Source organism: Gambusia affinis, linkage group LG16 (assembly GCF_019740435.1).
Source record: "Gambusia affinis linkage group LG16, SWU_Gaff_1.0, whole genome shotgun sequence".
Taxonomy (NCBI): Eukaryota; Metazoa; Chordata; class Actinopteri; order Cyprinodontiformes; family Poeciliidae; genus Gambusia; species Gambusia affinis.
The window spans coordinates 16,701,743-16,714,443 of NC_057883.1; the positions used below are offsets into that span (position 1 = coordinate 16,701,743).

Consider the following 12,701-nt stretch of genomic DNA (forward strand, 5'->3'; position numbering starts at 1 on the left):
AAAATGCTAGGTATGTTTTCAAGGTTTTGAAACCCGTAGTGATACAGTTTCTGGGGTCCTTCTCAAGGACATTGCAGAAAAATGACTTGAGTTTTCTTTGGCTGTATGCAGCATAGAGCAGCAAACCACCTGCTTACCTGTCTTTTGAGACACATCATAAAAGACTGTTGTCTTAGGAAGGCCTACAACAAAACTCTGGAAACTTTACAGAACCACAACCCCAAGCAGTGTTACGCAACCTCGAGCCTGTTTAATTTCCTCTCCTCAAAAACCAGATGTATGCAAAGATTGTCAAGCATTTCTCATAACAAAATCATAAACAGTTTGGTTTGACTTAGTGCAATCATTTGTTCACACGTTTCTTCTGTCAATGTCTTGTTTGTTTATTATTATTATTATTATTTTTCACTGAAGGTGCAGGTTTGTGCTCATTGTTATCCGCGATCACTGCTCATAGTGGCAAAAGTGACTTTCATGTTCCCAGTATTTGCAACAGGAAATGAGGAAAAACTGATTGGTTACAGTTGGAGCATCAATCTGTTTTCAACCTCTCTTTGTCCTGGTAATATTACAGTAACACAGAGAACCAAAATAAGCACGTCCCTTCAAGTTAAGTAATGCCTTGTTTTGGAAGCATACAACTGTTCTCAAGCAATATCTGAAAAGAGAGAGTGCTACTTTTATTTTCCTGAAAAGGTTCCAAAATACACTACTGAGCCCCCCGCCCATATTGGCTCCACACCACATTCCCCCCCAAAAGGGCTATCAGAGCCATTATATTGTCTCTGCAGATGAATAGACAAACGCAGCCTGGTATGCTAAGTGAAGGAGAGTCCTTAAACTACTATGAAGCAAAGCTCTGTTCAAGGTTGGCTACTATTAATGACTGGGTTTTAGAGCATGAGAAGCTGTTTGGATTGTGGGCAATACAAGCCAAGTAGAGTGGGATCAGAGTCGCGTCGACAGGATCTGTGGAGAGCCGTGTCATGTCCAGAGAGAGCTGCCTGTGCTCTCACTTTCCTGACAGGTTGCAGTAAAGGTTGCCATGGACTGAAGTGAGGATCTGATGACTGCGTGCAGAGTTCTGCAGCAGCATCTTTCTAAAGTGACTCAACTGACACTGCAAGCAGCCAGCTGTCCTGCAGATTTGCACTCTCACATGGTGGAAGCAGTCTCCACTTCTTCCTCTGCAAAAACAATGTTTGTACTGTCAGAACCCAGAGCTCCAGAAAATGGTATTACACACATTTATGATATTAACATAAGTCATGTTTTTTGTTTTTCAGAGGAGCTGAGGTGTGCTGGGGTGACATGTCCTGCCCTGCAGCTGCCCTCTTGCCCCAAAGGGTCGGTTTTGACTAAGAGCTACACGGCCCCTGCTGGGTGCTGCCCCTCCATGCCGCCTCAGTGCACATGTGATTTCCGTGCCTGCAACAAAACCCAGTGTCCAAGCGGCCAGCACACTGTTCTGATCAGTCAGGCTAGCGGTCGGCCAGGAGACTGCTGTGACGTCTTTGAGTGCCAGAAAGGTAATTCCACTGAAGTACATACCACACACTTTGATTGCTCTCCTTCACAGAAGCAGTTGCACAGTTGGTGGGAGGTACTTCATTGATCTGGAGGTAATTATTCCCCCCTGCATGAGGCTTTCCCATGCTGAATAGTAAAAAGGAAAGTTGCTGATTAGATTGGAACTGTTAGGAGTGCTGAGTCAATTTTCCCCAGAGTTTATAAGAAATAGTTCAGGATTTTCTAAGTAAGATTCTGTTAGAAGGGTAAAAGTAGCCAATACCTTACAAGCTGTGCATAGCTCATTTTTCATGTTCATTTTGTACAGCCTAGATTATACTGGGTATTTTAAACTAACAACCAGGGGAATAGAATAAACTGGATGTCCACCACTCAAATATCAAAAAGGGAGGCAGTGTGTGGCTATAGTGTTTCTGTTAGAAACACATTCTAAGAACAGAAGCTGCTGGAGAACAAAGCCTGCATGCAACATTAATTTTGTCATCTGTAGTTGTCCACTTGGGTCCACCAGTATTCTCAGTGGATATCACTGTGTAGTCCAGATTGTTTTGTGCTTGTTGACCATGTATGCAGAAAAAAGGAGTAATATCACGTGTAAAAGATTGAAAACAGCAATGTTGGTTTTTACCTATTACCTGACCTATTACCTTAGAGATTGGGAATTTTTCAAAATAACCTAAAGAGATGGGATAAGTAAGGGTGGAAAGAAATCTGCAGTTCTCAAATCATGAGTTCTGTAGAGCATAGGCAATCAGGAGCGCCAGCAGGGAGAGGACCTGCGGTACTGGCCTGTTTACTCTGCCCGCCCAACAAATATTCAGTGTTTTACCAACAGAACAAGTTCCCATTCTGGCTCATCCAGATGTATAAATGTGTGCCGTGTCCTGGAATTAATAGACTTAACAAGCCTGGTGACCAGAAAAGTGCTTAGGCTATGAATTTTCTGAACAGGAGTGCAGTGTCAAAGGGTTCCTGTCTGGTCACACATCCACAGGGGAAAAGGTTCAACAGTTCATTGATGGGAATGCTTTTTATGTGCTCCAGTCTGCCAGTGGGGAGGGTAATCGAGTCCGGCATGCCGGCGGGGGCTGAATGGCAGCCGTGGGGGCCACAGGATCAGTGTTTTGATAACAAGTGTCCGCTGCTTTTTGGACCTGGGGCTTGATGCCTTTTGTGTTGCTTCTACTGTCCGTTAGGCCCTGCATGACTGCCTGCAGTGTCAGAAAACTCCACAGAAAGGGAAGTGGACAAAAGCACAGACAGAGTGCCCTCTGTAAATTTTCTGAAGCAACATTGACACAGCATATCTAAATCACTTGAGACACCATCCTCCAATGAAAGACATTTTAGCACACCCTGTATTGTATTTCTGTTAGTGGTATGGAACGATTGGATTGTTTCCATGGCTGGGGTGAGGGGGTCATTTTTAGCCAGGATGAGTGTGTGCAATTACCAAATGCACTTAGTGCATTTTGGCTTCCATAAACAATGGAAGGTATTCTTCTACTGACTGCACAACTATTGTAGTTTCTACAACTTCCAACACTGTTCTGGACCAATAACATGATGTCACAGATGATCCTGTTTAACTGCTGTTTCTTAACACTCTGGTAAGCACATTCATAGAAAATGTCCCATGATGTCAGACTTTACTCACATTGCACATGATGATACGATTCATGCTGCTGTTAAGCAATGAGGCTGAGATCATCATGGAAGGCTTGATCTTGTTTTGAGCATGCAGCCAACAACTGTCCTCAAAAGATTTTAAGATGCATTAAAGATAGAAGTTAAATTTCCAATCCATTATTTATTTTTTAGAAAAAACAATGTCTTGGTCTCACCACTGTCAAGATTTTAGATAGACTTCTGCTCATTGTTTTTGAGTCCACCTATCTCCACATCAAATCCTCATATCAGTTTATTGAAGAACGAACACCATAAAGCGCGACTAGAATTTAAACTCTGCTCCACATGTTATTTAAGAGATTACCGTTAACAAAAGCTCAGGAAATCACATGTGAGCATCCCCTTAAAGTGACTTCCTATTGCTTCTCTGAGCGTTAAAAATCCATTGCCTTCCCTTTTGATTTAGCCAAACTGAAGCACTTATTGCATTTTCTTTGGTCGGTTCTGATGCACACATAAGTGGGATAAAAGGAACGGAGAATGAAAGGGAAGAGAAGGGTGAAAAATGGACAAGGAGAGTAATAAAAGATCAACAAATCTCCTGCTTTACTTTCAACTCCCACCTGCTTTGTATTAGGAGCGCAGCACTGGTTGTCGGGAGGTATGGGGTCATTTGGCGCAGAGGCTTTTGAGTATCCGCCTAAAGGTATGGTGTACAGATGCAGGCATGACCTCTGATCTCATTTATGACTACAAAAGACTCCCACATCAGTTCAAGAAATGTTACCTTAAGACAGTAGGTTGTCTTCTGTAACACTTTCTCACATACATGTGCGTCTTAATAAATTAAAGTATCTTCAAAAAAGTGAAATTTAGTAATTCTATTCAAAAACTCACTGCACACTGAGAGATATATATTAATTTCTGTTAATTTCTGTGATGAATTATTTTACATCACCATTTAAAGGATATTAATCTAGAGATTTTATGTTTTATGTATCCAGCACACAGTGATTGATCCTTACTTAAGAAGGGTATAAAACAAAGGTTATTGTTAAAGAAAGCTTAATGGAAAGTTAGGTGGGATGAAACAGTTATTTAGAAAAATGTACACAAGGAACATGCATAGCCTCTGCTTTGAGAGGACCATGAAGCAACCCTCCTATATAGGAGAGGGGCTATAATTGTTACATTCGTTTTAACAAGCCATTCTGGAACCAGAACCAGACTATTGCTTAGTCTTCAAAGTTCATGACTTTGCTGGCGATTTTGTCCTGTATTAGATTGCTTGATCATAACTTTTCTCAATGCAATGAGAAATGGCTTAAGGACTTACTCCCCAGGTGTATTAAAGATACAATATCAGAGGATCAACTTCATGTCAGGACTTTCAGCTGATTGCAAGGTGTGAAGAACATATGTAGCTTGTAGATTGAAAATGATGATCTAAAAAAAAGCTCAAGTTGCTTGTGAACTAGTGTTAGGTTTCTCCAAACTTTATTTAGATGCTGCTTTTACTTTCCAGCTGGACATTTTAGTTGATCGCACTGCCAAAATGTGTAATGTTCTTGGTAACACTGAGCTTCACTGACTAGAAAACTTATGGGATATTGTCTAGAAAAAGGTTAAAGACACTAGACTCAACACAAGGCCAATGGAAAGAGCCATTGGTCTTGTGTAATATTCAAATCTTGTGAGAAACTGAAAGGTTTTCATCTGCTAAAAGTCATAATCATTAACTGTAACAGAAATAAACACTCGTTCTGTAATTAATTTTCAAATTGAATTCATGAATTAGTCACATTTTAATTTAATGTGATGCACCTGTGTATTGATAAAAACATACTATGTTACCTAAGATGTAATTTTGATAAACACATCAGCACTTGTTTACCATGTAGAGAAACTGAATTCAGGTTTCTAAAGGTAAATTAATTAAGGATAATTGTGTTTCACAGCTTACAGAATGCCTCTTGAAGAGGCTCTAAATGCTTGAATTCTGTTGGAGAAATTCCAGCCAAGGCGGTGATTGAGTCCACCTGTCAGCAGAGAACTGCGCTCAGATTCTACCAATGATTCTGACTGAGTCCTCAACCTTTTCGAGACTTATTAGGTCCCTGTGAAATTCCTCACCATAAACCCACTTTCATTTTCTGATAAATGTAATTTGTGGTTATCAGAGTTTAGGTTTGCATGTGCAGGATTGCAGAATTCAATCAATAATACAAGATAATTTATTTAGGAATAGGTTGCTTTCATGCACAGTTGTGACAGCCTCTCACTAATAAAGATGTACTATTTTTCTAATGTGGTCAGGAGTTGGACTTGACATGAAGGACAAGGTATTGTGTACTTACTCCCAAACCCCAGTGTGCTGATAATTGTCCTTCCTATATAAAATTTAGTTTAAAACAAACTCTATTTTTGTCTTTGCAGTCTCTCCAAATTGTGTCTTCAATGGCAAAACGTTCTCAGAAGGAGAGGTATACCGCATGGACCCCTGCTGGCTGTGTCAGTGCCGCGGAGGAATCTCCTTCTGCTCCAAAGCCGAGTGTGGTGAGCTGGACTGTGAAAAGTTCTACATTCCAGAGGGCGAGTGCTGCCCCGTTTGCATAGGTACACACACCCAAGCCATTCTTTCACTGAAATGTGTCGATTTACTTCAGGATTTTGCTGAACCATCACATTATTCTGATGAGTGAGCCCAAGACCCTTTTCTAAATTAATGTTGGCATTTTTGAAAAATGCTGATTTTCTGCTCAGTTTGCACCACCAGTTCACCTTCAGTTTTTAGTGAGAACAAACCCTGAGACTTTCAAAAAGGCTTTGCAAAATAGCAAACTTTGAAAACCAGATATACAAATGTTTTGGTTTTTGATTTGAAAAACTGAGATTTTGTAGAGCAATTTCTATTAGTGACATATCCACGTAAACTGAACATCTACAGATAAATAAAATTATGACACAGATGCTCACTTCTTAGAGCACTACTTTTCCAATTTTCTTTCACATCTTTCCCCTGACAATTTTTGTTAAACCTTATGAGCAAGTTCAGAAAGTTACATAAGAGAATAAAGTGTGAGTACTTTTAAAGTACATAAGCTACAATTGATCTTTCATCTCTCTTACCTAACTCTGCTTTAGCCATGCTCATGATCTTCTTTTGAATTTTAATTTCTGTTATATTTAAGTTGTTGCAAGCCACTGGCACAGAAAAGGTATAACAGCATTTTTCTCTGAAATCCTTTAGGTACAGATATTTTTTTACTAGAATATTATACTAACCGATTTCTGAATATGATGGTTCCCTTTCTTGAAACTCACCCTGTACAAGCTTATCTTTAGAGCTCCCTCATACACTCACCTTTAATTGTTCTTAAGAACAGCCAACCAAGGATTCAATAAGTCTTTGAGTAAGCACTGATTTGCAAGATCTTGGGATGGTCTAATTTGTGAGTCATGTGCTCAAAGCCAGGTAGGCAGCTTTGCTATGTCAATTTGGCTTTAGAAAAGAAAAGGTCTTGCGGTGCATCTGGCAATCACATTATAGTCAGTCAGGAGCCTGTGGATGGATATTGCAGCCAACAATCTCTGCAATCTCTGCCAGCATACCTACAGTTAATCAAATGCATGAAAAGGGATAGAAGGCATAAGTTGGAGCGTTGGAGGAACATCTTGAAATGTGGAGTCTTTTAGATGATTTGAATTCTGTTCTAACAGAAAATCAATTTGACTTAAAATCAAATAAAGGCTATCAACACATAAATAAGCAAAAACCTTTGACTGATTAATCACACAATTCTCTTTTAGAACAGCCTGTATGACAGTGATGTCCAAGCTTTTTGCCATGAGGGCCAAAGTACCTGGGGGCCACAAATATTTGCATATTTTTATAACATTATTAAAACAAAAGTTTTGTACCTTTTCTTTACTGTGCTCAATATCATTCTAAAAATGTCTCATTTGAAAAGTGAAATTTGCTTTTGAGAAAACCTAGGTTGTTTGTGGCTCTAGTTGCTCCATAATTAATGGGAATCTATTTTTTGCACCTAATATTTTTTAAGAATATGTTATTTATAAAATATGTTGCGCTAAAATATGGAAAAGTGTAAATGAAATGCCTGTTTGCCAGATTTGCTCCATTCTAGAATTTTGCTAGGGGGGTGCACCCAAAGTTTTACAGCGAGCCATAAATGGCCCGTAGGCAGCACTTTGAACACACCTGTTGTTTGACTTAGAAGTAAAAATCAAATTGTTAGTAGCTAAAGTCTGTGAAAAATTAGCTAATGTAAAACTGGCTTTTAATAAAATTTTAAATGAAGACCAATTTATTGCTTTAAATTGCTCATGATATTAATAAACTGTCTTATTTTAGAAGTTAGCATGGCTAGTGCTGTTATTAGCAGTTGATAGCTTTGCTGCCTTTCTGTAAGAAGATCCTGAATTTGAGTCCTGGCCTGGGGCCTTTTTGCAGTGAATTTACTGTACCCAGACTTCTCTTACAGGCATTGATTCTGCCTGAGCCTACACATACACATAGTAGGATAATTGGTGTCTCTAACTTGCCCTTAGGAGTGATTGTGTGTGTGCAGGGTTGTTTTTCCTGTGGCCCTGTGTTGACCTGTGATACACTGGCAACCTGTGCAGAGTGTATCCCCCTCTCTAGCCCAGTGACCATTGGAGAAAGGTACTAAGCAATAGATGGATAGTTAGCGATGCTAACATGACTAAAATGGCAGTTTCATCAAACACTAAGACTGCAGTTTTTTTTTATCTTTCTTGCTGTCTCAAAAGTTGAATGAACCACAGATATGTTCCAACAATTTTCTGACTTCATTTTCTTTCAGTGCAAAAATAAACATCAATATTTTGTTGAAGCAGACTTTATGAAGACATTAGGTATACATTGAGTGAATAAAAATCATCTTAGGCCAACTTCAGTATACTGAATGGGATTTTAGCAATCACAATGTCAGTATTGCTCTTGTACACCGTAAACTGCTACCTTTATGTCTTTCGTACTCACACATTAAACTTTTCTTTTCATAAAAAACAGAAAGATCCATGGTTTTAGATTTACATACATTAAGATTGTGTCTAAGATGTTTAAAAATGACAAATAAAAACAAAGTTAAGAGGTTGCCTTCACTGTCATCCATTACTTAAAACTGAGCAGAATAACTCACCAGGTTAACTGTAAAACTGTCGCAAAACTTTATGGTTTCTACTCAAGGCTAATGAATAATCTATAAAAGCATTTTCTTTTCTTCAGAGAGAAAAGTGATATATTAGAAGTCTGGCTTGGCCTTTGACCAGGGGCCTTGGGGATTCACAGCTAAGATTTGAACAAAGAAGTTGTAGTATTTGCCAAAAATTAGAGTGGATTCTGCAGGGACTACATATTGTGAAACTTTAAAGCCTGCCTGTGTTGCACTTTAGAAAATCTTACTTGTAATAACATAGCTGTACCGCAAACATTTAAGCTCATGTTTATATTTCCCAAATTCAAGAGTGTTTTTTCATTGGCTCTTGTTCAAAAGAAAGTCTCAGAATCTTATTGACTCCCGGGAGACTCCCTGCTTCTTACTGTCGGCCTCAGCTGCAGACGAGGACGGAGAATCAACTCTGAAAACGGTTTTATTTTGACACCCAAGTAAACTATAAATACAGCTTCACAAAACAAAAGTACATAAAATGTTCCTTTCTTACTTTACTTTTGTACCAGAAGGTATAATGGATGTGTATTTTTCTTCCTCAGATGTTGAGTTGATGTCAATGGACAGCACTAAGGCTAGTTGCTGGGTGAATAACAAACTCCGAACCCACGAGGAACAGTGGAAAGAAGACGACTGCACATTCTGTCAGTGTGTGGATGGGGATCCACACTGTACGGCCATGGCCTGCAAGCAGAGTTGCCAGAACCCTGTAAAAATCCCTGGAGAATGCTGTCCCTTCTGCGAAGGTATCTGAGGGCTTTCCAACCAAGCATCCCGCTGTATTTATTAAGTTTAATAGACAGCCAAATTCTCTGAGCTACACATTAACCCACATACCACACGGGTAAGGCTCTTGTGGCCCTGCAGCTTTACTACAAAGAATATATCGGCATGGGCTCATTAAAGGGGAGGCCATAGTGCATTCTTCAAGCTGTAGGGTTCTTTGTATTTCTTTATTGCCCTTGCCCACCAAAATGAGACCCACCTGTGTGGATGAGGTTACGGCATGCTTTCAAAGCGGGAGGCTACATAATTGAGGTTGATCTTTTCTTTCTTCGTAAAATTAGTTACAGCTCGACGAGCCACTCCTCCTACAGAATGTCCCAAGAACGGTTCAGTTGTTCTATTTTTATTTATAATGCAGATTTACAGTAAAGTTGGCCCAAACACAAGACAGTCTGGAGCCATGCGTGAATTTGCATTAAGCCCCCGGGGATGCTTTTTCATCTAAACTGGCAGACTGAAGCTTCTGCGAGTGCCAGACACATTAAACTTATTAATGGGAGACCACTAAGCAACACACAGACATACCATCCCATCTTAGAGTGTAACCTACCTTAGTGTAGTGTAAGTGCTCTGTAGTTATCTGTAATTGCTGTTTAGAGCATTGTAAATGTGCAAATAGGTAGCCATCATAGATGGAAAGAAAGATTAGATGTTGTACCAGAGGGGGTTTAAACAAATGCTCATTTATGTTTGATAAAGTTATATTTTTATGTCATAATACTATGTCTGTCACTGTTCTTTCATTTTCCAGAGCCATCCTATGAAACAGTTAGCCCTTTGCTGTGTCCACCATTGGAAAATTGCTCCCTTTCAGGGATTGAATGCCCCTATGGCTTCCAGCAAGACCACAATGGGTGCCTCCTCTGCCAGTGTCTCAACAGTAAGTTTTACCGTTGGTTTGAAATCTCAAGGAATTGAATATAGTGTAATAAACATCTGATATAAACATTTATAATTTTCTTGTTGAAAATGATAAATACTCTGATTCCATTTGGTCAGATTCCTCTGACAAAATCCTCTGTCAGCAGAATCTTCATGTGCACAACTAAATAGCACACTATGTCTTTTCTGAAGCTTTATAAGATGACCTTTCTAATTTAACTCTTTCAGATGACTCCTGTCCTGACTTGGGAAAGTACTGTTCTCTGCAATGTCCGTCGGGATATGAGAAGGATGATTTGGGCTGCGAGGTGTGTGAGTGCAGCATCCCCACTCCCAAGTGCCGAACCCTGACCTGCACAAAGACCTGCCCTTATGGATATGTGTATGTTCACCCGATGACCCAATGGGTTTCTCATCACTCAAATCCAGCTATTCTCCTCTGTCTAAATATCAGGTTGTTTTGCACCTTCACTATTTTGTGGTCCTGTATTGAAAACTTTGACCCGACAATGCATCAGTTTGTATCTTGACAATTGAGAACTACTAATGCGCTGCTAACAAAGACTAAGCCCCTGAAACGTTTAATCTGCTGAAAGCACTTTATGCAACTAAAATGGTGACTGTTATGCTTTCCCTTAATTAAATGAGAAACAATTTTAATGCATATTTTACTGATTAAGTTGGTGCCTGCATTGTGTTAATGAGCCAGATCTGTCCAGCTGACTGAATCAGTTTTAACTTAATACTAATTAATTCATATCTAATCATGTGGACATTATCTAAATTATTAAAATTGGAGGCATATAAATTGTATGTAATACATTTATTAGATTAATTAATTAATTAGATAAATATAAGCAATTTGTAAGTCACAGAATAGCTATCAATTAAATCAAACTAAATCATAGATCATTTCTATTTTTTAGCATAATATGTCATTCAGATTAACTGAGAGGAAGTCACTCCAACTCCTTGTCAAGTAGGTAGTTGACAGGAAATTAATGGAAAAGATCATATTGATCATATTTGGTTGACCAAATACGTAAGTTCAAATCTTACAGGTTTTGAACTTCAGAAATTTTGATTTTCTTTTTCGGGATGTGGGAGAGGACTTCATCAATTCTTTTAAGAACCATGTTAATCAAATGCTTTATGTGTTTTAGATCTGTCACCTCTTGTGTGCAGAGTAAATTGCTGTGTTTATATAATCAGTTGAGTGCTTATTGAATCTTATCGAGCATTACCACGCAGTCTGTGCTTGCTCATTAGTCAGGATGTCAGCAGCTATTTGGCATCCGCGATCAAAGCACCCATCTACCTTGGTGGCCATTCCCAGGATTCTGAATTTGTGAATGAATGTGTCTTTTTTTGAGTGCGATTAAGTTTCTGTGGGGTCCACGTTAGCCGTTCAGCTCCCTGCAACTCTTTCCCTCCCTAATCCCATTTAGCTCAATCAAACATCTGGGAGCGCTCTGTGCCAGAATGCTTAGTCCCCAGGCACCAGTCTTATTTCATAAATCATCATCCTGTCTCAATGCAATGATCAAAACTGCATCAGGACTAAAGACAACCACAAGAAACATATACAGTTTTGATACTTCTAATATCCAGTCTTGCATCCGGGAGCTTTGGCTGAAGACAGGCCTAATATAGTTGCAGAGAAAGGAAGAAAGTATGAGAAGGATCCTGTGGGGGCAGAAAGAAGAGCAGGAAGTCTTTGTTTTATCCTTCCTAAGCAGCTGTTTGTGTCTTGCCTTAGAGGTCTGAAATCCTCTGAGAGCCTGTGTGTCTCACAGTACAGATTTGTCCTCTCACACTCCTGATTGTAGCTACCACGAAGCAAAACAAAAACCAAGTTATAATGATCACTTTATGACATCCTATGAGTTTTTTGGTGTTCAAATGCAAACTAGGAGAAAAACAAACCCTGGAAAATGGATTAGGCGTGTTTTGAAGAATCTCCTCTAGAATTACCAGTTTACATAAAGTTCTTTGCACTATCCTTTTTTGTACCTTATGAACTTTTTCATATGTTGTAAAATGAACAACCGCAAACTTCAATGTGTTTTACTTGGATTCGAGGTGACAAACTTTACACAAATTTTACTCATTGTGTTTCTTTTGGCGAAAACAAGTTATCTATCCATTTATTTTCACTTCAAAGTTATGCACTAATTTCTGTTTGTCATATTATTATCCAATAAATTATATTAAAACTTGTGGCAGTAATGTGATAAAAAAAACGTTTAGATTTGTGAATACGTATGCAAAGAACATCCACAAAGTCAAATCAGAGACTGAAGAGATGTAATTTATCCTTCTTAGTTAAAACTTTCAATATTGTGAACACAGACTTTGAGTGGCTTTTTCCCCAGACATTACATTAGAAATTCTGCTGAGCCACTAGTCTATTAATATGTTCCCCCGTGCCTCCCCAAGAACCTCTATCCCCTCTTGAGTCCAAAGCCTTGCTTTGCATTCCACATGCCATCTTTAAACAAAGCCTTGCTATAACGTTGCCATACTCTCTGTCAGTATTTGTAAGGAGAGGCGCTGGCTGGCCACTCACAGTGTTGTTTCTATCACTCTTATTGCTGTTTCAGCATGAATTGAGTCTTCAGTTTGCTGAGCCTGAGATTTGCATCCACTTTATGCTGT

At 39.1% G+C, this 12,701-nt stretch overlaps 1 protein-coding gene across 3 annotated transcripts in view; it reads left to right on the plus strand.

Moving 5' to 3' along the window:
* Positions 1–12,701, plus strand: part of crim1 (cysteine rich transmembrane BMP regulator 1 (chordin-like)) — a 48,072-nt gene that overhangs the window by 22,531 nt on the left and 12,840 nt on the right. For 2 of the 3 annotated variants that reach the window (XM_044143777.1, XM_044143775.1), the window contains exons 4-8: positions 1,287–1,529; positions 5,596–5,775; positions 8,918–9,121; positions 9,913–10,041; positions 10,272–10,425. In XM_044143777.1, coding sequence (XP_043999712.1) covers positions 1,287–1,529; positions 5,596–5,775; positions 8,918–9,121; positions 9,913–10,041; positions 10,272–10,425 — 910 coding nt within the window. The remainder of the gene's footprint in view (positions 1–1,286; positions 1,530–5,595; positions 5,776–8,917; positions 9,122–9,912; positions 10,042–10,271; positions 10,426–12,701) is intronic. The other variant, XM_044143776.1, reaches the window with a different exon arrangement.